Source organism: Nasonia vitripennis, assembly GCF_009193385.2.
Source record: "Nasonia vitripennis strain AsymCx chromosome 3 unlocalized genomic scaffold, Nvit_psr_1.1 chr3_random0008, whole genome shotgun sequence".
Lineage (NCBI taxonomy): Eukaryota > Metazoa > Arthropoda > Insecta > Hymenoptera > Pteromalidae > Nasonia > Nasonia vitripennis.
In genome coordinates this window covers 301,236-327,015 of record NW_022279628.1, presented here as the reverse complement: position 1 = coordinate 327,015, position 25,780 = coordinate 301,236, and the positions used below count along the sequence as shown (strand labels likewise).

Here is a 25,780-nt window from a genome sequence, read left to right as displayed (position 1 = left end):
AAGGTGATTGATTATAAGATCGATATTTTCCTAAAATTTTAACTTAAATAAAGCGTTTTTAATCCCGTAATCGTACGACACAGAAAATCCATATTTTTTAGTTTTCGATTTTTAGCTCAAAAACTAGTCATCGAAATGGTTTAAAATGTTAACCGCAAATAGATATTATCGTTTTTTATTGTCATACATTTTTTCATAAGGTGTGGAAATTTAGTTTTGGAAATTTTTTTTTAAATCCTCTTTTTTATCATAAAAATTCAACGGATGGTCAATCTGGAAAATCTGCAACGTTGCAAACGTCGCAGCCGCGTCGATACGAGGAATCTCGGTCGATGCGGCCAAGCACTGAGTGCGCGGAAGAAACAAGCGAGTCGGCTTGTTGTTGTCGGCGCCGGCCTGTCCTCTAGTTCGAGGAACGGACTAGCTAATCGCGCAAATGTCGAGAAGGAGAGGGGGATGGAGAGAATTATAATTGACCTAGGGGATAAAGCCCAAGGAAACCGGCAGACTTTCGCTACTAGCGCGCAAGAAAGGAGGTCATCTCTATAGCAGCGAGAAGACCGCTATTAGGATTAACAAAGTGAGAAGTGCGAGTCAAGGCCGTGAAGTCTCGCGTGTGTTTGTCGCGGAAAAGCTCACGCAAATTATTGCTAACCAACTCTTGTCGCCACTGAGCTTCGGTCCGGTTCGCGCCGGTTGTAGCGCCTCCCTCGCATTTGTACGGTTCATTATATTCCGTCGCATTTGGCGACGTACCTTAGATTCATATTTCTTCTTACAATACAGTTTATCCTTTGTTATTTACATCTCCCTGTTCTCTATTACCCTAATTAAAACTACTATTCTAGGCTCACGGGAAATTCTATAGCTGATGCACCTCGAGAGAATAAGTCTGAACGCGAAGAAAGCGAGGTGAGCTTTGGTCACCTGGCGTTTGTAAACGCGGTCTTCTAATTCGTATTGACCCGAGGGAGTTGTACGAGAGATTCACCTCGCTGCTCTCTCCGGCTCACCGTGGAGAAAAAGTGCACACTCTCAGCGACGCGTCGGTTATCGCGTCTGACGAAATAGAAAACCTCGTTACAAAGTACACCTACACTATCCAATTCAATTAAGGGGACACGACACCTTTAAACTTCGAAAAAATCAATTTTTTTATTGCTTATTTTGACAGGAAATTTTCCGTAAAACACGCTCCCGAAACCCATTTATCAAACAAAAAAAAAAAAATTCCCGCAAAGTTATAAGCAGAATACTGAAAAAAAATTTTTATCGTTTTTTTGTAAAATTGCGTATTTTTAATTTTTTGTTTAATACAACTAATAATTTTAGTTTTAAGTTTTATAAATTTAATCTGAATAAGATTTGTATTGTAAATGTTGAAAATGATATTTTTTTACTGTAGTATATACGTGTATTATGCTCCGCATACATATTTTAGTAAATAAATTAGAGCGTATTGATAAGATATTTTTGCGTTATTTTCGAGATAAATTTCTAGTTTCGCTTCTTATATAACGCTCCGATCGAAACGTAGAGATATTTATTTGAATATCGCGCACCCGCGCGCCACCTGTGGGCACGTTAGAATCAATGTGTCGGAGAATGACAGAGCAACCGCTCCTGCTGTTCAGCTAGCAAACAGCAAATATTTCAAAACACAGCTGATGTTTTAATACATAAAAAAGCTGATATTTTTTAAAAGTGTTTTTAAACTAATCTAAGTAGTTTTTGCAGTGTTTTTGGTTATAGCTTATAGCTTATAATCCCACAAAGAAAAAAAGTGAAGTGTTTGTCTCAAAGCAGAGTAGTGAAGATTTTTAAAAAGTGTAAAGTTCGGTGATTTAGAAAATATATGTTATTACCAAGATACCAAGGGCAGGTATGGGTGTACCCATCCAGACAAGAAGTACTCTCGAGGAAGAGGCAAGAAGAAGCAAAGATTTGTAGGAGTAACGAGTGAGGATGAACCTGTCAACAAGTCAAGACTTCAAGTTCATCAAAGCAGATACAAACTCCAGCAGCGGAAGATACCTCTGAGATCAGGAATAGATTGATTGATATCAACATTCTATTTCCTACGCTTGAGGATATTTTGATTCTCAACCAATGCCATGGTAAAGTTCAACTTGACGTATCCAAAGCTTAGGATTACGATTCAAGATTCAAGTAATGTGTATTGAGTGTGGTCAGCTGACAGCTTTGAACTTATGCAGAAAAGTTAGTGTCAAGAACCATGCTTAGGTAAACAGCAGAATAGCAGTAGTTACATTTCATGTTCTTGGACTTGGACACGCTGGCCATCATCTATTTTGTGGGTTGACGGACTACTTAATACCCATGGCTCAGTGTGCATGTGATGCAATTAGTAAACAATTCAGTGAAGTGTATAAAAAAAGTGGCCCAGGACTCCGTGAAAACTACAGTGATGGAAGAAAAAGCCGCTACAGAGATTGGAGCTCCCGGACTAAACATTTTGCTATTTGGAAGTTAGACTGGTAATTTTCTGCAGTTTTAACTTGAAGATTCTACACAGTGACCAAAAGAAAAGTGTTATTATTATCAAGGATAAAATAACCTTTTTATCACATTTTTATAAAAATTCATAAAATTACTTTTTTTGGTTGCAGGTAAGAAAAGCCATACAGAACCCAGAGGTATAAGTGAATATACCTCATAATTGCTGGTAGTCAAGGTCGATGTGTGTGAAACTTAGAAAACTTGTTCCCAAAGGATTTGGTAAGCACTAATATAAGTTATACTTTCAACAATTTTCATAAACTTTAAAGTTGTTTTTTTCTCTTAATGTTGTTTTTACTGATTTCAGCTCACTGTCCGTAGGATTTCAATTAAACGCATGGTTCTTTTGGGGTTAAACTTAAGGAGGATACCTTGTACACCTGTAGTTCTGGTATAAATGCAGAGATTTTGATTTGAATGATTATGTTTTATACACAAAAAGGTGCCAGAATAAGCAAAAAAAAAAAAAGAAAAATGCAGTTTTTTCATTGCCAAATCATTTCTAAACATTCAAATAAAAATCACTGCATTCATACCAAAACTACAAGTGTACAAAGTATCCTCCTTGCCCTGGTAGCAGCGTTCCCGAGAAAGTACCTGAAGGTACCGAGATTTTTCAAATCTAGCAGGTTTCGAGAGTAGAATCTAGATGAAAACCCCAATAAATCAGACATGATTTCTAGAAGAAATCTTGGTAGAATTTTTTATCCACTATGATTTGTTAATATAACCTTACTTTTCACACCAATGATTCTGCTCTGCATTGGCATTATTTGAAAATATTCATAAATTGATGAATATATATACCCTATAAATTCTTTTACAATGTTTTTTGAAGGGGAAACATGATTTTTAAGGTGCACATTAATAGTGAAAATCTAACCCTACACATGCATGCTCTCATACATGGCACTATGTATAGCATTGTGCTTTGACTGACTTTGTATTATTCAAGTACAATTACTGTGTAAAAAGTGTCATCAATATGCTCAAAGTCACCGATGATGAGGTTTTGCACAGATATTTTAATCTCATCAGTATGCGAGCCAGTTTCGAGCCAGTATGCGAGCCAGCCTCTCAACCACCAAATCTCCCATAATCATGGTAAATCCATGATATTAAAGGTGGATGTCTGTTCTTTTGCGTTAAGACTTATTCAATTATTTAGAAACAGACTGCCATATCAGTTTTTACACAACAGTCTTGGTTCGGCGTCAAAAAATACAGGTAGCTCTGTACATGAAAGTCGAATTCATATTAGCTAAAACAAATTCAACTTAATATACTGTTTTAACATGCTAATACAAATTAAGTTGCAAAATTTCAGCCCTTTAGGTATGATAGTTTTTAAGCGAGAGCAAAATCAAATTTTTATTGATTTCGATTACTTTTTTCACAATTTTATTTTGGCTCTCATTTGAAAACTATCATACTTAGAGAGCTGAAATTTTGCAACTCAATTTCTGTTGACCTGTTGTAACAATATATTGAGTTGAATACATTCTAGCTGATATGAATTCAACTTTTATGTATAGACCCACCTGTATTTTTTGCCGCCAGAGCCATAGGGTTCAGGGTAAAAAGCCGAACCAAGACTGTTAAGTGAAAACTGAGATAGCAGGCTGTTTCTAAATAATTTAACAAGTCTTAATGCAAAAGAACAGACATCAAACTTCAACTTTACCTGGCCTGAACCGTACGCGTATGCGCAAAAATTTAAGAGAACTTCTGTTACTCGGGTTTCAACGTAGAAACTACGCATATTTCTCGACGGATTCTGGATTTCATTTCTTCCGAGTCGCTAGGGATCGGGCCAGAACTTATCGGTCATTTGCTACCAGGGTGAGTTTGAGCCCAAAAGAACCATTCGTTCACTTGGAATCCTACGGACAGTAGAAAAGTTCACAAATTCTTGCACCAAGTGCCACAATGGGCCAGCAGGAATAATGAAGGTTATAGCATGATAAAATTAATTTACATTTAGGTACGTATGCTAAATATATCTATAAAAAATTTCAAATGATTTAAAATTTATGAATTTTTCTCAGAGTTATTTTTTTCAGGATTTAAAGGTGTTGTGTCCTCTTAAACAACAGTTGCACACTTTCGTTATGTTCCACTTTCTAAAAACACTTAACCTATATAAACACACATATTACTCGCGAATTCACTCGCGGATTCACTTGCGAACGCGAAAATAATGCCCACAATCTTCATTTGCTTCCGAAGATACTAGGCAATTTGGGTTGTCCTCTACCTTAAAGCGGTGTAGGTAGGCTCGAAAGCACCCATGTTCGCTCAAAAACTGCCTAAGATACTAATTCATTTCCCCGTGTCGTCTTTTGGTCTAGTCAACAATCCGTAAGAGGCGGTGCATTCATCGCCCCTTTCCACTGGAGTCCCATCGTCTTTGCCACTCAGCTAGATTGGTTTGTTCCTTCGCGGATTTCCAAACTTCCTTTTGAGTATTGTCACCACGCCGGCTTTCTTTATATGTATTCTTTCCTTCTGTTGCTAGAATGTCAATAGGCGGCATACCTGAGATAACGCACACTGCATCTTCTGATACTGTTCGGTAGGCAGAAGCGACCCGCAATGCACTCCTCCTATACTGTTGACAGCTTTCGTGCGTAAGAGTTTACCAACATAGCGTCCGCCCATATTGGGGCAACGTATAACATAATTGATGTAGTTACACTGGCTAGAAGTAACCTTCGATCCTGCGGTCCACCTACATTTGGCATTAGTCGCGATAGTGCAGCACCGACTTTTGCTGCCTTATTGCTTACCTTCTTGAGATGCTACTTAAACGTTAGTCTGGCGTCCATGGTAATTCCCAAGTACTTAATGGTCGGCTGAGAGTCTATTTCGTGTCCGTCCACTGTCAGTGTTATTGTCTCCATTTGCTTCGTACTAGATACAAGGATGGCCTCTGTTTTATGGCTAGCAAGCTCAAGTCCAGTCTGCTTTAGCCAATCGTAGATTACACCTACTGCCTCCTTAGCGATTTCCGTCACATCTTCGTTTTGCTTTGCTACTACCACTACTGTAATGTCACCTGCAAATCCTACAACCGTTGCACTTTCAGGTAGCTCTAGCCTAAGTACTCGATCGTACATGATGTTCCACAATAATGGGCCAAGCACTGACCCTTGTGGGACCCTTCCGGTTACTTTATAGGTTTTTGTACCGTTCTTCATGTCATACAAAAGGGTTCTGTCTTTCAAGTAGTCAGACATAATCCTTCTTGTATATGCGGGTACCTCTTTTTCCGCAGTGCCACGTGTATCTTGCCCCAGCTGGCTGAGTTAAACGCATTTTTGACACTCAGTGTAACAATAGCACAGTACTTTTTTTTTCCTGGAGCCATATTGATATCCCGTTAGTTCATCTGGTTCTTCAATGACTTGGTCCATTCTAACGCCGATTATGCGCTCTAAAATCTTGCCCGGGGTGTCCAGCATGCAGAGTGGTCTGTATGTTGCAGCTTCTGTAGGTGGCTTATCTCCTTTTGGTAGTAGTACCAGGTGTTGCTTCTTTCAGTTCTTAGGAAACGTCCCTTCTTCGAGACATGAATTGTACAGGTCCACAAAGACATCGGGGCGTGCCTGTATAGCTTCTTTCTATGCAATATTGGGTATGCCATCCAGACCTAGAGCCTTGTTGTTCCCTTCTAGCCTTCTAGTTGAAGGGGAAACAGCGTAGTCACAATACGGTCCAGCAATTCCGGTCTTTTAGGAGGGGGAATATAACCCCCTTTATCTTTTTCATTACTACTTGGTATGGTGGCCCTTAGGGATTCAACTCAACCTCGTCCTGCAACTCTTCAAGGCACCGTCGTTTATTTTCTCGGATTTTTTTCTTGAGTATCCGTTTAGCATCCTTCATTTCTTTATTTCGGGCTTCTACTATTTCTTGACCTCTACTACCCTTGTATTATTTCTTTCTGGCCCGCTGTTATTGTTGCGTCGCAGTCTCGGGAAATATTTCCTATATATATATATATATATATATATATATATATATATATATATATATATATATATATATATATATATAATTTTAATACATTTTCTAAAATGACAGGTATTTCAATCATTTTCCAAAAGGAATCAGTCCATTTCATCTATTTATTTCTTTGAATCCATGAATCAGTATACACGACCAAAAATGTTTTTAACAGGTATAAAGTAAAGGTACGTCCATCTAATTATTTAGGTTTTAAAGGCATTTGGTTTTAATCGTATGAACTTAACTAATAGAAACCAAAAGAAATAAGCTTCGTGTTCTAATTCAGTGGCTCAAAATTCATAAAAATAGCCTTCGTCAATAATTTTCCTCTAGACGTAAATTTCTTAACCGCGTAAAACAGACATTTTGGGTGGTTTTTTGAGGTTAAGGACGAGCGCTTGAGGTATCGAGTGTAACAATAGCACAGTACTTCTTGGCTCCTTCTTTCCATCTCTTCCCTTCTATTGCAGTTCTAGCGGTATCGACTACTAAGCTAACGGCGTCAAGAGTAGAGCATGTTTTCCTGAAGCCGTATTGATATTCCACCAGTCCACCTGGTTCTTCAATTAAATGGCCCATTCTAACGCCAATTATGCGCTCTAAAATCTTGCCCGGGGTGTGCGCGCGTGTGTGTGTATGTGAGAGATAAAGAGTCACAAAGCGAGACGAAGAGAGATTGGTTTATGTTTTATTTGCGTACATTATGTTGTACGATATCCTAGTTAAAGCAAATCATGAGTAAAGTAGAGATTAGAGATAGTGTAGAGTAAAAGTGTGGAAAGGTGAAATAATGGATTGAGCGAGAATGAGTAAGTTTGTGTGTATGCGTGAGAGTGTACAAGATGTTTACATGTTTGCAAATGCGAAAAAGTGTTCCTTAGCTAAGTTTTTTAAATCAAGCGATAGATGTCGAAGTATAAGGCGCTTATATGAAACGAGTTCCTCAGCGTCTCCGTTGCAAAGGCAGGAATATCCAGAGGCGTCACCTCTCCCCTCACAGGCTGAGTGTCACGCGGAAGTCAAAGTAAGCCAGTACGTAAGACGGTACGGCTGAGTTAAACATTTTACAAAGAAAACAGGCAGTAACCGCACTGTGTCCGGCGGTGGTTAGCCATTGCAACTCCCGCCTGTACGGGGAGATGTGCTCGTCTCTCCTTATACCATAGATGTAACAAATTCCTGTATTTACGAGCCTTTGTAGCTTTAAGTCAAGTTCCTGAGTCAGGTTACAGTACACAAGAGAGCAGTAATCGATAATTAGAAAGATGAGCGCTTGCACTAGGTGCTTGCGTAGTTTGAGATTGGTACTCTTTCTGAAAAAGTAGTGAGTGAGCACGCTTACACAATTATGTGACATGCTCCTTTCTCGTGAATTTGGAATCAAACACCAATCTCAGATTACACACAGAAGATTTAAAATTGACCTGGGCATCCCCAATATTGATGAAAATGTTAGTTACTGAAGGTAGTGGGTTTATGTAGTAGGGGGAGCACAAGAAAATTGCTTTAGTTTTACTAACGTTTAGTTTTAGTCGGGTTTGTGCAGCCCAGCCCATTATCCTTTCGGCGTTAGCACTCATCTTGTTAGATAAAGAATCGAGCTCCTTAAGGTATCATTTGCTGTAGATTTGCAAATTATCCGCATAGATAAGATAGGAGACATCGAAATCTAGGCAGAAACCGATGTTAATAATGTACAATGCTAACAGCAAGGGACCCATAAACGGAACCCTGCGAGAAACCGATGTTAAGACGCCGAGAAGAGGAACGTTCGCTATTGTCACCAACGACGGCGTCCTGTCTCCCAGTGAGATAGGAGGCAAACTAGCGGATGACCTGCTTTGAGAAGCCGAAAGTAGATAGCTTTCTCAGGAGCCTGACGTGACATACAGTGTCAAACGCCTTGCTAGAATCAAAAAGAAGTAAGTTACTTTCTTTTTGTTTATCCCGACCCTTGGCATCATCAGTTAGCTTAATTAGGCCGGACTGAGTGCTATGGCCAGTGCGGAATCCTATTTCAAGATTGTCTAGCAAAAGCCTTGATTCAAGGTACTCTGAGACTTGCCTGTGCACTATCCACTCCAGGGCATTGAAGAGCAAGCAGAGACGTGAAATCGGACGATAGTCAGTCAGTAGGGTTGTTGTCATCTAAAGTGTTTGTTGAGAGCTTCTCAAAAGAACCGAGCAGGTGAAGGTAATTTAGAGGTATTAATGCCAAGATTTTCAAGCTCTCGTCAGATCTCTGCAACATCGGTCAAGGTAGACAAGCGTGAATAGTAATAATTCAGCCTTGCCTCCTCAAACTGTCTGTGAGTGTCGTCCCGTGCGATTCTATAAAAGTATAGATCCCAAGGTAATCGACTTCTGCGAAAACGCCTGTAGAGTCTGTTCCGTTCAGTCAAAAGGTCACAAAGAGCAGTGGTGAACCACGGGTGACGTTTACGTCCTTGTGTCACCCACAGTCTTTAGTGGGGCGAGATGATTTATGGCGTTCGTCAAGTTAGCGTTAGGGATGATAATGCATTCGTCAAGTGATGACGTGGTGAGGGATGACCAGTCACATGCGCAAAGGAAGTCCCTTAGCTTCTCAGCACAGATTCTTTTCTAGTTTCTGTAAGAGTATGTAGCACGTACGTGGCGTGGTATCTGTACGTCGAGAGTGGCCGTGATAAGGTCATGTCCGTTGATAAAAGGAGTGTCCGTCTTCTAGTGTGAGAGCAAGCGATCCTGCTCATCAATTAGGCATAGGTTAAGCCAGGTGTCAGAGTTCTGTCTGTGGTGAGTTGCGCCATATGGCACAAAAGTAAGAGAGTTCTCATCAATGAAGGCCCTGATGAAATTGGCATCTTCAGATGAGGAACTTTTACATCTGCTACAACAAACGGCCATTTAATTTCGCGTCTTAGACCTAAATTAATCATTAGGAATTCTTCTCCGTAAGTTTTAATGACCGTGAAGTTAGCGGTGTAGTCGTTAACGTGGCGAGTTTTTCTTCAACTTTTGATGGGGGATTACGGAAACAGCTGAGCCAGTGTTCAATAGAAATCATCTGCCATTCTTTCGATCAATTGCGTGGAGGCAAAATTCTTTGCTGTTGCTTGACGTAGTGCCAAGCATTGTCTGGTGGCAGTACTTCTAGTTTCCCTGCTTTTCTTTGAAGCTGCAAGTTGCTCGGCATTTGTGCGCTTTTTCCCCGAATCGATAATGATAACAAATTAACCACAAACTATTTACTTTATTCACATAAAAATAAAAAAGTTATTAATTAGATTAAATCAGATAAACTTGTTCGCTGGCTAATTTACGGAACGATACATGCCACAGTTCGGAGATATCTGGTTCGTTCAAAGAAGTCAGGATCTCTGCCAAACTCCCTGGTCTGTTTACAAACATTGTTCGATACAGATAGAGATTGTTTACCTGCTCAAAAGTGTTCAAAAAGACGGGTTCTCGAAGTCGAGACGGGATTCTTTTTTTCTCGAGACGGGATGAGAAATCTCGAGACTTCTTCGGTCTCGCACATCCTCAATGCGTGTCTATGTACGTACATTTTTTTCCAAATGATATCAAATTCAACGAGCAAGGTTCTCGAGAACTTGGACATTATCTACTAAAGTCCGGAGTGATGTACTCATTATCTTCGAGCACAGCGCACTACCTACAGACTTCATTTTTTCGTACGCTTAACACCTCGACATCGTCTATCTGAAAGTTCCTGGTAGTGTTTATGAATTTACACCAAAACATCAAAAGCCACGTAATGCACTACCAGATCAAATTTCTTCCTGTTTCGAACATCTGCACACTTGTTTTAAGAGTTCCGGGTAACTTAAACATTGCAGCTATTCGGGAAGAAGATATGCTGCGTTGCAAAAGCGTATATGCTGTCGTGAAATTTAAAAAAAAAAAGAAAAAAGAAAAAAAGAAAGTAAAATTTTAAAACTAATAATATTAAAAAACGATGACAGTCAAAAAAATAAATTTTAAATTATTTATTTGAAACAAAAATACTCTAAACTCTTGTTATTTTATATTTCCTAATATTTCAATTCAGCATTTTCATTTTAGAAATTGTTTAATTTCATAATTTCAATTTTTTAATTTGCCTATCATGCTTTCATTTATTCAAATTTTAATTTTTCTAAATTTTTGCCGCCAAGTTAAATTGATTATTCAATCACTGATTATCATAAAAATGAAGACGCTAAAATTTTAGTAAACAAATAGAAAAATATGATATATTATTATCTAATAAGCCGCGTGAAATTTTTATATTATCAAAAAAGTTATCTATGCATATAGTTATTTATCACTGGCGAGAACATTGACGTGATTTTGTTATGAATTAAAATTTTATATTTTTCTACGTCAATTCGTCACTGTCGATGTGACATTTGCTTAAGATGTAAAAAAATGTATGCTGCAAATCACCTGAACCAATTAGTTAGTGCAGAAATACCTGATAAAAATGAAAATAAAAAATAGATTATTTGCTGTTGTACGACAATTTATGATACGTTTATGATACTATAGATGTACATATTTTTAAAAAAATTTGAAAAATTGTTTATTAAAAAAATTAGGCTAATTGGGATTAGCACACTCAATGGCATGGCTTACTCATCTAAGTACCCTAGTGAAAATAAATAATGTAATAAAGTGTAATAAAATATAAGAAAATGTAACAAATCGTAAAATTTGGACGTTTTTGTTGGATTTCAGACCTTTTTACGTTTTATTACAGTTTGCTACATTTTATTACATTTTGTAGCTTTTGCCGCCATTGTGACGTCCCCAAGACATCTTTCGTTGGAATTTTCGAAAAAAAAAATTTTCCCGTCATTCGGGATGTCATAATGTTGACATTTTGACGGCACAGCGTGCCAGCACGCGTGCTCACATTGCGACGGCACGAAATTTTGTCTGAATGACGGCCATGCGTGCCGGCTGTATGACACCGGCACGAACGAAGGCAGAATGTCGGCATTTTGCAGTCATGCCGTGTTGGCACTCATGGCAGCATTATAATGACATTTTGAGGAGCTACATGACGGCATTGTGCCTTCATGGCAAACATCTAGAAATTATCAACACCAATGACGACCAAATGGATTCCCCCCTTAAAAATATAGTAGAAAACCACATCCTTTCACAAAGAGATGAACTTAATAATATTACGTCTCTTACAACCTTCAATGACGAAAATAAAGCCACTGATCCAAAAATTAATGAACAAGACTCAGTATTATTCACCAATGCAAGTGAAGTCAAGAACTTACTAAAATACATGAATAATAAGACATTCACGAGCTGGGATGGAATCCCTAATATAATCATTAAACACCTAAATACAAAAATGATCAAACCCTACACTATATTATTCAACGATGCCCTAAACCTAGGCTATTACCCTAATAAATGGAAAACTGCTAAACTTATCGTTTTAAAGAAAAAAAAAAAAAGAAAAACCAAACGAACTTGATAACCTAAGGCCAATAAGCATCTTACCGTCTATAAGTAAAATATTCGAAAGAATAATTAAAAAATCGATCGATAAATTTTGCAAAGAAAACGATATCATTCCAGAGCACCAATTTAGATTTAAGAATCATCACTCAACGTTGCATGCTATAAATAAACTGACATCAGACATTAATTGGCATCTTAACAATAATGAGATGATTGGAGCAGCCCTTATTGACTTAAGAAAAGCTTTCGATTCAGTCTGGTTAGACGGATTGATATACAAACTGCTTAAATACAATACTCCTAGCCACTTAGTTAAACTAATAAATAACACGATAAGAGAAAGAAAGTTCGTAAGTCGCTCTAAATAATAATATTTCAAAGAAGACATACGAAATCACCAGAGGACAAGGCACGGTCAATTCCCCAATATTGTTTAACATCTTTACGGCTAAATTACTGAAACTATTTGATATAAACAAAGAACATGGAACCTACGGACTGGCATTTGCAGATGAACTAATCATCTACATAGCAAATAAAGACACTACGATCATTCAAGACAAATTGCAAAAACTATACGATAAAATAAAAATCTATTACAAGAACTGGGGCTTAAATATAAACGCAAAAAAATGCGAAACGATTCTATTCCGCAATACATTAAGGAACCAATCCAGGAAAAATAAAAGACATTGGAAAGTATTTCAATTAATAGATACTGAAGCTGATCAAATAACACAAATACCACATTCTAATAAAGTAAAATATTTAGGCATTACATTCGACGAAAGATTAAAATTCAACTCACATATTAAAAATCAATTAGAAAAAGCTGCAAATACATTCAAAAAACTACATAGACTTTTTTATTCCCCTCACCTAACGCAAAAACAAAAACAATAGCATATCAAACGTTAATCAGGCCCATTCTCACATACGGTTGCAACATCTGGTTTAATATCAGTGCAAGTTACATGGAAAAGCTAAGACTTTTTGAAAGAAAATGCCTCCGTATATGTCTTAACTGGTATCGCTATGATTGTAATAATAACAAAAAAAGAGTGAGTAATTATAATTTATATAAAAGAGCAGGAATCGTAAGAATAGACTGTTTCATTATTAAACTGACTAGAAATCATATAAAAAATTCGATGAAAAACAAAACTAATAATTTGATCTCAGCTCCATTCATGGAAAAACCTATGGACTACGAAAGATGCTTACCTGTTGGCTTAATCCCTCCGGAAGCATTTAAATATCTCGATGAGAATAACTACCTAATAAATAACCATCAAATCCCAATAATATACCACATCTCGAGAAACATCCATAACAAATCTATTCAATACACATCAGACAGAATACACAATGTACATCTAGTCTACAACTACTCAATAACCGAATTGGACAAAAAAGAATTACAAGACTTCGACTACTACTCACAAAAATGTAATAAATAAAAGTGTGAAACCAGTGACAATAGTCATATTTGTTTGTAATTAATGTATATAGCGTTAATTAGTTAGTAAGGAACTTCATCGACAAAAATTCAGCTAGTTTTGTACCCGCATATTTTCTAGCATAAGAACAAGATACGAGAAACTTAAAAAAAAAAGTAAATTATAAAACGATACTTAAGTAAACACAAACATTGTATATATCTTATCACAGCGAGAGTCCTACCTGCCTGTGTAGATCATTCTGCCTAACACATTATGTAATTGGTTTTCTGTATGTATTCTTTTACCAATGTATCTAATATAACCTCTTTTGTTAATAAAGAATCACTTAGAAAAAAAAGTGCCAGCCTGCTAACCGAAAGGTTCAGGGTTCGATCCCCGCTCGGGTATAATTTTTTTCTTTTTCCTTAATTTAAGTGCCGGCACGATGCTGGCACCGCGGAGCAGCGGTACCTGGACGTCACGCGTGGCCCATTCCGTGCAGTCTCAGTGCCGTCATTCGGCCGACATCATGTTATCGGGGCGGGGTTGGTAATAGCTTGTCACAGTATGGCACAGTATAGCACAATTCTGCTTTTTAAAAATAAAAATATTGTTTTCGCGTTTTGTTGCAAAAATATCGCGTAGGATTAATAATTCGGGTAATATTTACTTATGTGTGTGTGTGTGTGTATGTGTGTGCGCGTATATATATATATATATATATATATATATATATATATATATATATATATGTGTATATGGGACGTTCCACGTCAAACGTAACAAAGCTCTGCCCAAAATTCCTTTTGATCTAAAAATTTTTTAAAATATGGAAAATTTAACATTTTTTATGTACTTTCAATTAGTGAGGGGCGTTTTTTAAAATTTTGTTCCCCGACGGATCTACGCGTTCCCTAGCCTTAAAAAATTACTACTTTACGAAATGATCAAGCTGTCAGAAATCACAGGGGCTCAGAAAAATTCTAAGCAACGGCTATTTTCATGTATTTAGAGCTGCTGAACAAGAATCCGACGGTATTCTTTACCGATACCTCAAGCGCTCGTCCTTAACCTCAAAAAACCACCCAAAATGTCTGTTTTACGCGGTTAAGAAATTTACGTCTAGAGGAAAATTATTGACGAAGGCTATTTTTATAAATTTTGAGCCACTGAATTAGAACACGAAGCTTATTTCTTTTGGTTTCTATTAGTTAAGTTCATACGATTAAAACCAAATGCCTTTAAAACCTAAATAATTAGATGGACGTACCTTTACTTTATACCTGTTAAAAACATTTTTGGTCGCGTATACTGATTCATGGATTCAAAGAAATAAATAGATGAAATGGACTGATTCCTTTTGGAAAATGATTGAAATACCTGTCATTTTAGAAAATGTATTAAAATTATATATATATATATATATAAAAAAAAAATAATATATATATATATATATATATATAATATATAATATAATATATATATATATATATATATATATATATATATATATATATATATATATATATATATATATATATATAAATATATATAATATATATAAAAAAAAAATATATATATATATATATATATATATAATATATATATATATATTATATATATATATATATATATATATATATATATATATAAGGAAATATTTCCCGAGACTGCGACGCAACAAGAACAGCGGGCCAGAAAGAAATAATACAAGGGTAGTAGAGGTCAAGAAATAGTAGAAGCCCGAAATAAAGAAATGAAGGATGCTAAACGGATACTCAAGAAAAAAATCCGAGAAAATAAACGACGGTGCCTTGAAGAGTTGCAGGACGAGGTTGAGTTGAATCCCTAAGGGCCACCATACCAAGTAGTAATGAAAAAGATAAAGGGGGTTATATTCCCCCTCCTAAAAGACCGGAATTGCTGGACCGTATTGTGACTACGCTGTTTCCCCTTCAACTAGAAGGCTAGAAGGGAACAACAAGGCTCTAGGTCTGGATGGCATACCCAATATTGCATAGAAAGAAGCTATACAGGCACGCCCCGATGTCTTTGTGGACCTGTACAATTCATGTCTCGAAGAAGGGACGTTTCCTAAGAACTGAAAGAAGCAACACCTGGTACTACTACCAAAAGGAGATAAGCCACCTACAGAAGCTGCAACATACAGACCACTCTGCATGCTGGACACCCCGGGCAAGATTTTAGAGCGCATAATCGGCGTTAGAATGGACCAAGTCATTGAAGAACCAGATGAACTAACGGGATATCAATATGGCTCCAGGAAAAAAAAAGTACTGTGCTATTGTTACACTGAGTGTCAAAAATGCGTTTAACTCAGCCAGCTGGGGCAAGATACACGTGGCACTGCGGAAAAAGAGGTACCCGCATATACAAGAAGGATTATGTCTGACTACCTGAAAGACAGAACCCTTTTGTATGACAACGAGAACAACACGAAAACCTATAAAGTAACCGGAGGGGTTCCACAATATCAGTGCTTGATCCATTATTGTGAAACATCATGAACGCTGGAGTACTTAGGCTAGAGCTACCCGAAGGGGCAATGGTTGAAGAATTTTCAGATGACATTACAGTAGTGTATAGTAGCAAAGCAAAAGGAAGATGTGACGGAAATCGCTAACAAGGCAGTAGGTGTAATCCACGATTGGCTAAAGCTGACTGGACTTGAGCTTGCTAGCCATAAAATGGAGGCTATCCTTATATCTAGTAGAAAGAAAATGGAGACAATAACACTGACAGTGGACGGACACGAAATAGACTCTCAGCCAACCATTAAGTACCTGGGAATTAACATGGACGCCAGACTAACGTTTAAGCAGCATCTCAAGAGGGTAAGCAATAAGGCAGCAAAAGTCGGTACTGCACTATCGCGACTAATGCCAAATGTAGGTGGACCGCAGGATCGAAGGTTACTTCTAGCCAGTGTAACTACATCAATTATGTTATACGTTGCCCCAATATGGGCGGACACTATGTTGATAAAGTCTTACGCACGAAGCTGTCAACAGTATAGGAGGAGTGCATTGCGGGTCGCTTCTGCCTACCGAACAGTATCAGAAGATGCAGTGTGCAGCATCTCAAGAGGGTAAGCAATAAGGCAGCAAAAGTCGGTACTGCACTATCGCGACTAATGCCAAATGTAGGTGGACCGCAGGATCGAAGGTTACTTCTAGCCAGTGTAACTACATCAATTATGTTATACGTTGCCCCAATATGGGCGGACGCTATGTTGATAAAGTCTTACGCACGAAGCTGTCAACAGTATAGGAGGAGTGCATTGCGGGTCGCTTCTGCCTACCGAACAGTATCAGAAGATGCAGTGTGCGTTATCTCAGGTATGCCGCCTATTGACCTTCTAGCAACAGAAGGAAAGAATACATATAAAGAATGCCGGCGTGGTGACAATACTCAAAAGGAAGTTTGGAAATCCGCGAAGGAACAAACCCTAGCTGAGTGAAAAAGACGATGGGACTACAGTGAAAGTGGGCAATAAACGCACCGCCTCATACCACGTGTTGTTGACTGGACCAAAAGACGACACTGGGAAATGAATTACTACAAGTGTCTTTGGAAGCAAATGAAGATGCGAAGCATGTCTTCTGTGACTGTTCGCGATACGAAATGGAACGAGAAGAACTCGATTGTTACCTTCAGACTAGGGTGAAACCTGAGTCAATGATGACAGCTATGCTGACGTCGAAGGATGGTTGGTGCGCAGTAAACAACTACGTAAGGACCATTGTCAAGAAGGTTAGAAATGACGAAGAGAATAGAAGGGTAGGACAAGGCGAAACAGCTAAGTAAAACTGTTGCTAGATGAAGGCCATTAAGTAGTAGATACGAAACGCTCCTCGGACTGATGTAGAGGAACGTAGGTCACAGAGTTGAGCTCTCACTCTCCTGCCCGATGCAAAGGAACATAGGAGCTAGGGTTGAGTGCCTCTAAGTGCTCCTCAGACCAATGCTGTGAAACATAGATAACTGAGTTAAGCTCAGGCTCCCTCACCCGATGCAGAGGAACGTAGGTGTCGGGGTTGAGTCTATCCAGAGGATGACCGGTCGATGCTGCTCGAAGTAGACGACCAGACGATGCTGCAAGAAGCAGACGGCTAGACAATGCAGAACCAAGAAGACGAGTTTTATCCTGAACTCCTAATCACCTTGGTGGATGGGGGATGTATGGAAATGTCAGACTTCAATGGAGAAGCTAACTAGGCTAGTTAACGGGACATATGGAAGTATTGTTCAACGATAGTACCTGTGGAGATCCGGTGTCGTAGGACCACTTGTGCAGAGCTTGCTCTGCCTACGCCACATTGAGAAAAAAAACACACACACATACATATATATAATACATATAATATTTAAGACTAATACGAGATTTTTGAGAGGCAAAAATACGTAGAAATAACCTTGGTGATGCCTTGGCCATTCAAGTCCGACGGAAACCGTCTCTGCCTTTAAACTATTATTGTTTTTTCTCTAATTTTACAGAGCGGTCGCCCATCATCCACTTAAGGGGATATCGTTGCTAAAAACACTGTTTGTTTATAACATATCGATTTTAGGTAATTTTAAATTAAAATGATCAATAAGTCTTAATAAATTGAACTTTTTATACTTCAGGTGCACATTAATTGAAGTGCAATGTAAATAGTAGATACCCAAAATAGGTCATACATCTGTAAAATCTAATATTTTATTTTAATTTTTTTTATGATTTACATTAATATCACAGATAGCATATACATATAACCTATTGTTGCTGTTATTATTTGCATGGTACTTTGATTAATGAAAACTGGATGAATAAAAACTTGATTTTATTAAGATTTCTCAATTATTTTATTTTAAAATTACTTAAAAATTACTAAAATTTATCACATACTTTTGTATACAACTACAGTCTAAAATAATAAAATATGTAATACAAATGTGTATTTCTTTCTAACGGTAGCTTTTCAATAACGAAACTGTGTAATAGTATATTACAATCCTAGTGCGGTAAAGTAGTTTCACCCTCGTGGGTACAATATTGCCTAAGCAAAGCAAGGGTGATAAGTCCCCACAGGCGTGAAATCCTTTTAGCCCCCTAGTATTGTACAATATTTTATAAAACAACGTGCATAAACCAAGATGTAGCGAATACATTTTTGCACAAGCAGGACTTAAATCAAGGTTTATGCCACGGCCGTCATACAAAATATTGTTATAAGTTTATATTTTGTGTACCAGCCTTCTTCAAATAAGGCTCATTTTTGTGTACGTTACCATTTTTAACCTTAATTTGACCTTTTAATGTGTTACAAAATTGACATTTGGGGTCTATTTCTTGAGCAATTTCAAACAAGGGTCATGTAATCACATATTAAAAAGACACTTTTATTTGGTTATAAAATATAGATGAAAATTCGGTGAAAAATTTTCTCCCGCATACACAAGTCTGCGTGTACCATCCACAGGCTTGAACGTAAAATAGACAAGTTACAGCAGAATCACCCATATACTTATATCATCACATTTTCTCAAATCACAGGACACGGCAATAGTTGCTTTTGAGTAAATCATATTTGGCATTTATAGGCCATATATCATGATAACTGTTTAAACATACAGTTTGCAACAACAAATTAATTAAGGATTCTTACAAAACATTCTCTAAAGTAACACAGAAAGACTGTTAGACCATAAGAATGTTTTTCATTTAACTGTAGGTATAGGCGATACTGTTTTTCATAATTTACTGATAATCACTTATATATTATTATTTTTGTTTAGGTTATTTTATACAGATAACCTTATAGACAGTCACATTTATAAATTTTAAAAATATTTTACTCATATTTAAAATGTGCCATAAAATTGTCAGAGTGAAATTGGCATTCTGATGATAATTTTTATTGATAATTATAACGACTTAAACAGTTTTATTTGGATGACTCTTATTCAGTGTTTCATAATTTGCACACCTTTGTAATAGGCTCCACATTTTAAATCAATAAAAACATAAAAACTCTCATTTAAACTAACTAGTATTGAGGGAGCTTCTTTTAAAAATTATTTTTTTTAAACAAAACAACTTAGAAATTTAAAAAATATGCTTACAAGCAAAGAAAAATTTTTTAAAAATTTCAATTTGATAAAAAATTAGATGTATATAAACTAAATTTTAATTGATTCCATTCTCCTCAAAGCTAAAACTATATGTTCTAAAAATTAAATAATACTTCAATAATTATGACACAATCTCAATTTTTTATCACTTTACTTATCACTTAATAAGAGCAAAATTTAAATATGTTCTATTTTTTGATAACAGAATAATAAGTCTCCAAAACAAATAAAAATTAAATTTATATTGAAATCAACATTATCAAATTATAAATACGAATTGAAACCTTGAATATTAAGGAATGGTGTCTAATTGAAAACCATTTATACACATCCGAACTAGAATTAACGACACTAATGAAATGCACACAACCTAAGAATATATATTTATATATTTATTTAATTTTATTTTTTGTATTTCAATAACTCGAGTGGTTGCTGTTTTGTTTTTATTATTGTATCTAGATTGAAATATCTAGTTTTTTTTACTTTAAAAAACTTTGGTTACCTCTGTACAACCCATGGAGTAAGAGGTAAGAAGATCTTCCGTTTTGTCGAAACCAGAGATGAGAGGAGAGATTGCCGATGAGCATGGGCGAAAGCGTGCCGTGCGATATGCAGTCGTAAGCTAGCGCCGCCCTGCGGTTTTCGCTCCGAACTATACGCATCTAGAAGCAGCGGAGGAGAAGTAGGGGCGGCCGTACGCAACTAGCTTCCCAACCAGCAGCAGCGGCGAAGGGGGAAGTAGAGAGTACACAATCACATCGCGGCGCGGCAGAGCATAGAGGAGAAATAATATAGTAACTGTCAAGGATTCGGGCTTACGCGGTGAATATGATTCATAAACAATGATATATTTATAAACAATCACCGATAAACTCTATTACAGACTAAACTCTAAGCCCTTAATGCCAGTGGCCATGCTCGTCTTTATGAAATCAACCCTCATAATTAAAAACTTTAATTTTTTAGACGGATTATGGTTAAACCAACACAAACACGTTAAGCTTAAGCTTAAACAAAGCTAAATTAAACTAACAAGCCACCCCAGCCTCCCGATAAACATATGCTACTTTCAGTTTTTCTCCATCAACGATGATTGTGGCGGCACGGTCTACGTTGTTGCTTGGTATTTTTATGCACTCGGGTTCGAGTCCGAGTCTCAGCAAATCTTTTTTTTTTCTACTTGCTGATAAAATATACAGTATACAATAATAAGGCAATATGCCATTCTGCTTCTGCAATTATATTTCAATTTAGCTAAGTATACGGTGGGCCTGCAATAAATATAGGTATAATTTACTTCTTAATCGTTTATGAAAAAAAGTATACAATGAAACTTCTTGAATTTTAGGAATACAAATTAATAATTTTTTTTTTAATATCAATGTAATTAATAAAACGTTATCGTACTAATAAGATAATTTAAATTTATTTAAAATTGTATTTTTTCTTTACGTAAAAACTATAAATAATGGTAGTTATACATTGCAGGTGCCCACTGTACCGTATACTTACCTAAATTGAAATATAATTGCAGAAGTAGAATGGCATATTGCGTTATTATTGTATACTATATATTTTATCAGCAAGTAGGAAAAAAAAATTTGCTGAGACTTGGACTCGAACCCGAGTGCATAAGAATACCAAGCAACAACGTAGACCGCGCCACCACGATCATCGTTGGCATATGAAAACTGAAAGTAGCGTATGTTTATCGGGAGGCTGGGGTGGCTTATTAGTTTAATTTAGCTTTGTTTAAGCTTAAGCTTAACTTGTTTGTGTCGGTTTAACCATAATCCCTCTAAAAAGTTAAAGTTTTTAATCATGAGTTTTCAAAAGTTTTAGATTCAAATTTTTTTACACTTATGTTGTTGTTTAAACATTCTTTTTAGTCCAATAATATGCCCGAATAGTTATTTGGCGTTGGTTGAAACTACCGCGAGGTGTGGATGCGCAACTTCGACAGTCGCCGTTTGTCACTTTTCCTCCGCCGCGTCAGGCGCGGTGGACCTAAGAATATATAGCGCCTCTCCCTTCTCCTCCACTGCCGCTGGATGCGTATACTTCCCCTACGCTCCTTTTCTAGATGCGTATAGTTCGATCGCAGGCCGCAAGTGGCGTCATGATCGAATTCGCCACGCATTTTTAACACGGCATCGGCAATCTCTCCTCTAATCTCTGGTCGAAACGGCTCTCCAGGAAGACTGTAGAGAAGGAGAGTCAACGCGATGCTAGCAAAATCCTGAAAACTATCAGAAAATGATTCGCCGATAGGCGGAGTTGCGAACAGTACATTTAGAGAGTTAGATGGTTGGATCTCTTCTTCTACGCTCCCTAATAGGAGATAAGGTAGGCAAGGACGAACAGACAAGGTACAAGGAATAAAGATAATACTGAGTGCTGATTGTGACTAGATTATATTAAACTATGTACGAGATGACTAGGTCTGTTCGCACCGGCGGCCAGACCGTGACTGATTCAAGAAAGTGACTAAACTTCCAAGCTCCTCTCGCGTTCGCCACGTCGTAGTGCTCCGCTAGGCGGCGCGTCGGGCCGCATGTGGTGGTAGGAGGGGAACTCCACATACATTTCAGGATGGCCGCCATCTTGTTAAAAATCGCGGCAATTTTAAACTGATTTGACAGCGGTTCAGTAATCAATAATACATAAGTAAAATATCCAAAATGATGGAAAAGAAGTGATTCGTCGTTAGATGGCGTAATAATATATGTTGTGACTGAGCAGAGCGGGCCGAGCGGCCGAGCCCCGAGAGCACGCGCATCTCGAGCTCGTCTACTACGTGTTTTGCTATATCTTGGAAGCTCCGAGCCTCCTCGCACAGATGGCGCCACACGCACTACGCATGTGGGTTTCAGCCACACAAATGCTGATATTTTTTAGGTGGTCCCACGTCCACCGGAAAGGATGTCCAGGAGATGAGGTCGAAATTCAACACTCGGAGCGTCTTCGGAACTTTGCTTTATTTCGTCTCTGGGGTACACGAGGTTAGCTTTCCTCGGGAGTCGGAACGGTTCTGTCTGCCGCTGCGCAGAGCGGCTCTTCTCTCACTCTCCCGCGCTTCCCCCACTACCGAAGCGCTAGAGTGTTCGTGGCGAGTACCCACACACTCCCCCCCCCCGAGTGACAACGACTTTTTTCTAAATGTGATTACTCGGAAGACTAGAAGTCAGTCTTAGACATTGTTACAAAGTCTTAAACGTTGGTACAAAAGTTACTTAAACTATTACAAAGAACACTTATAAACTATGATTTCGCCTCGAATACTTTCGTTTGGTTCGCAGCCAAATTAAATGAGACCTTTTTCTTTCGCTCATACGTTTTTAGTTTCGGTACCGGTTGCTCTACGCTCTGATCTACGGACGCGTTTCCCTGCGTGCTTTGCTCGTTGGTTTTCTTAAACGATAATGGAACCAAATCCTCGGGAATGAAATACGCAGGCTTCAGCAGTGCCGTCGTGACAACGCGCGGTGTACCGTTAAAATCGATTTCGTAATCGAGATCAGAGATTCTTTTTAACACCTTATGTGGACCGGTGTATGGTCGTTCAAGGGGTTTCTTAGAGGCACCTGTCTCCAGAAGTACGTGCGTGCAGGTACGGAGGTCCTTGAAAAAGAACGCACGCTTCTTGTGCCTGCGAGCAACTGGGACGGGTCCAATGTTTCGCATGTGTTCGCGAAATTCCTCGATGAAGATCTGCGGATTCGGAGAGAAATCATCGGGAAAACAAAACGCACCTGGAATTCGCAAGGTAGTGCCAAAAACGTATTCCGCTGGCGACGCGCCAGTATCTGAGCGTACGTGCGTGCGAAGCCCTAACAAGACTGTCGATAGCTGTCGAACCCAATCCTTATCGGTGTGGCATTTTAACGCTGCTTTCAGGCACCGGTGCCATCGCTCTATCATGCCGTTTGCCTGAGGGTGGTAAGCGGCAGACCTTATTCTTTGACAACCGATAAGGGATAGTAATGCGCGAAACAGCTGAGACTCGAACTGTGCACCTTGATCCGTAGTAAGGATTTTTGGAGCACCGTATCGAGATACCCATTGATCGAAGAACGCTCGCGAAACTGTTTCCGCAGTTATATCTTTTAGGGGAATTGCCTCAACCCAACGCGAGAAACGATCAATCAGCGTCAACAAGTACTTATATCCGTCGATGTCCGTTAGGGGACCAACAATGTCCATGTGGACATGTTGAAAGCGTCCATCAGGAGCTATGAACTCGGCTGGATTATTTTTTACACGCCGAGTGATCTTAGACGTTTGACAGTCAAGGCAGTTCTTAGCCCATGTCTTGATGTCACGATGCATGTTCGGCCACACATACAGCTTTCTAATTATCTGGTCCGTCACCTTGCCGGTTGGATGAGCGGTTTGATGAAACATGTCGAAGATCCGCTTATGCAATGGCGCAGGAATGATCGGTCGCAATGTTTCACCAGTCAATTCACAATATATCTTATTGTGGTCCGGACCCCACTCTAAACACCTGATCACTAACTTACATTCCGGAGATTCGCGTAGCTTCTGAAGCTCTACATCGTCTTTTTGAAGTTGCGAAAGTTCGAGAAGATCAAAGTCTAAAGGTAAACGAATCGAGTCTACGCTCGATAACGAATCGGCTACTACGTTCTCTGCACCAGATACATGTTCAATGCGTGTGGTGAACTGAGAGATGTATGATAGTTGTCGGGCTTGACGAGGAGAGGCCTTGTCAGCTCGTTGTTGAAATGCATAAATCAACGGTTTATGATCGGTTACAATTTTAAAATCCGTTCCTTCGAGGAATTGTTTGAATGATTTTATTGACTCGAAAACAGCGGTTAATTCGCGATCGTACGCACTATATTTCTGCTGTGCCGGAGAAAACTTTCTTGAAAAAAACGCTAATGGTCTCCAAGAGCCGTCTAAAAAATTTTCGAGAGATGCGCCCATTCCGAAATCCGAGGCGTCCGTTACAACACGTGTTTCTGCACCCGGAGACGGATGTCTAAGCAGGGTTGCGTTGGCAAGGTCAGATTTGACTTGCTCGAACGCTTCCTCGGCTTTTGCGGTCCAACAAATCTCGCGTTTATCGTTTTTCTTCGAGTCACGCGTGTATTCGTACAGAGGTGCTTGCACGCTAGCGGCGTTAGGCAAGCTACGTCGGTAAAAATTAACTAATCCTAAAAATCGCCTTAATTCTACGACAGTTTTTGATTTCGTGTAGTTCAAGACAGCTTGAACTCTCTCATTAGTGGGTTTGGAGCCTTCTGAGTTGATCAAGTGACCTAAAAAGGTCAACTCAGACTTACCAAACTCGCACTTCTTGAGGTTCAGTTGCAGAGAGAACTTCTTTAGCCTCTCGAAAACGATGCGAAGATGAGTCTCATGCTTTTCTTGTGAGGATGAGGATATGAGAATATCATCAACATATGCAAATACGAAATCGAGATCCTCAAGTGCTCGATTTACGTAACGTTGGAAGGATTGACTTGCATTACAAAGACCAAATGGAATTGAGGTGTACTCAAATAATCCAAAGGGAGTAATCACCGCAGTTTTCGGAATATCTTCCGGGGCAACTGGGATCTGGTGATACGCCTTATACAGGTCAATCTTTGAGAAGATCGTCTTCCCATGGAGATTTATCGAGTAGTCATGGAGATGCGGTACCGGGTACCTATCGGTAACGGTTTTGGCATTTAAACGCCGATAGTCGCCGCAGATTCGCCATGTGCCATCAGGTTTGCGAACCATTTGGATGGGCGAAGCCCAGGAGCTACTGGAAAGACGCAGTATTCCTTGTTCTAACAGTACCTTAAATTCGGCTTTAAGTGCCTTAAGTTTTTCCGCGTTAAGACGTCTGGCTCGCTCTGACACGGGGGCACCAGACGTAACGATATGGTGAAAAACATCTACCGCAGAAATCGCTCCTTTAGAGTAAGAGTTTAGTATTTCTGGGAATTCTGAAATGATTTTATAATACGAAGTTGACTTATCAACGATGCTTATATCTAGAGATCTTTGACCACGGGTCAACAATTCGATTTTAGCTACATCTACAATGAGACCGTTATTGTCAAGCAAGTCCGCTCCTATAATAGGATGGGGAATTGATGTGACGTGAAAATCCCAAACGATGGGTCGTTTCAAGTTGAGGTCGAGCGACAGCTGAGTTTTTCCGAAAGACTTAATCG

The 25,780-nt window shown here is 38.5% G+C and overlaps 1 protein-coding gene across 12 annotated transcripts in view; it reads right to left on the bottom strand.

The window, feature by feature from the left end:
* Window positions 1-20,629, bottom strand: part of Rbm39 (RNA binding motif protein 39) — a 243,187-nt gene extending 222,558 nt beyond the window's left edge. For 3 of the 12 annotated variants that reach the window (XM_031926986.1, XM_031926992.1, XM_031926993.1), the window contains exon 1: window positions 18,904-18,984. In XM_031926986.1, coding sequence (XP_031782846.1) covers window positions 18,904-18,969 — 66 coding nt within the window. In that variant the 5' untranslated portion in view covers window positions 18,970-18,984. 12 annotated transcript variants of the gene reach the window in all.
* Window positions 20,630-25,780: the final 5,151 nt, after the last annotated feature.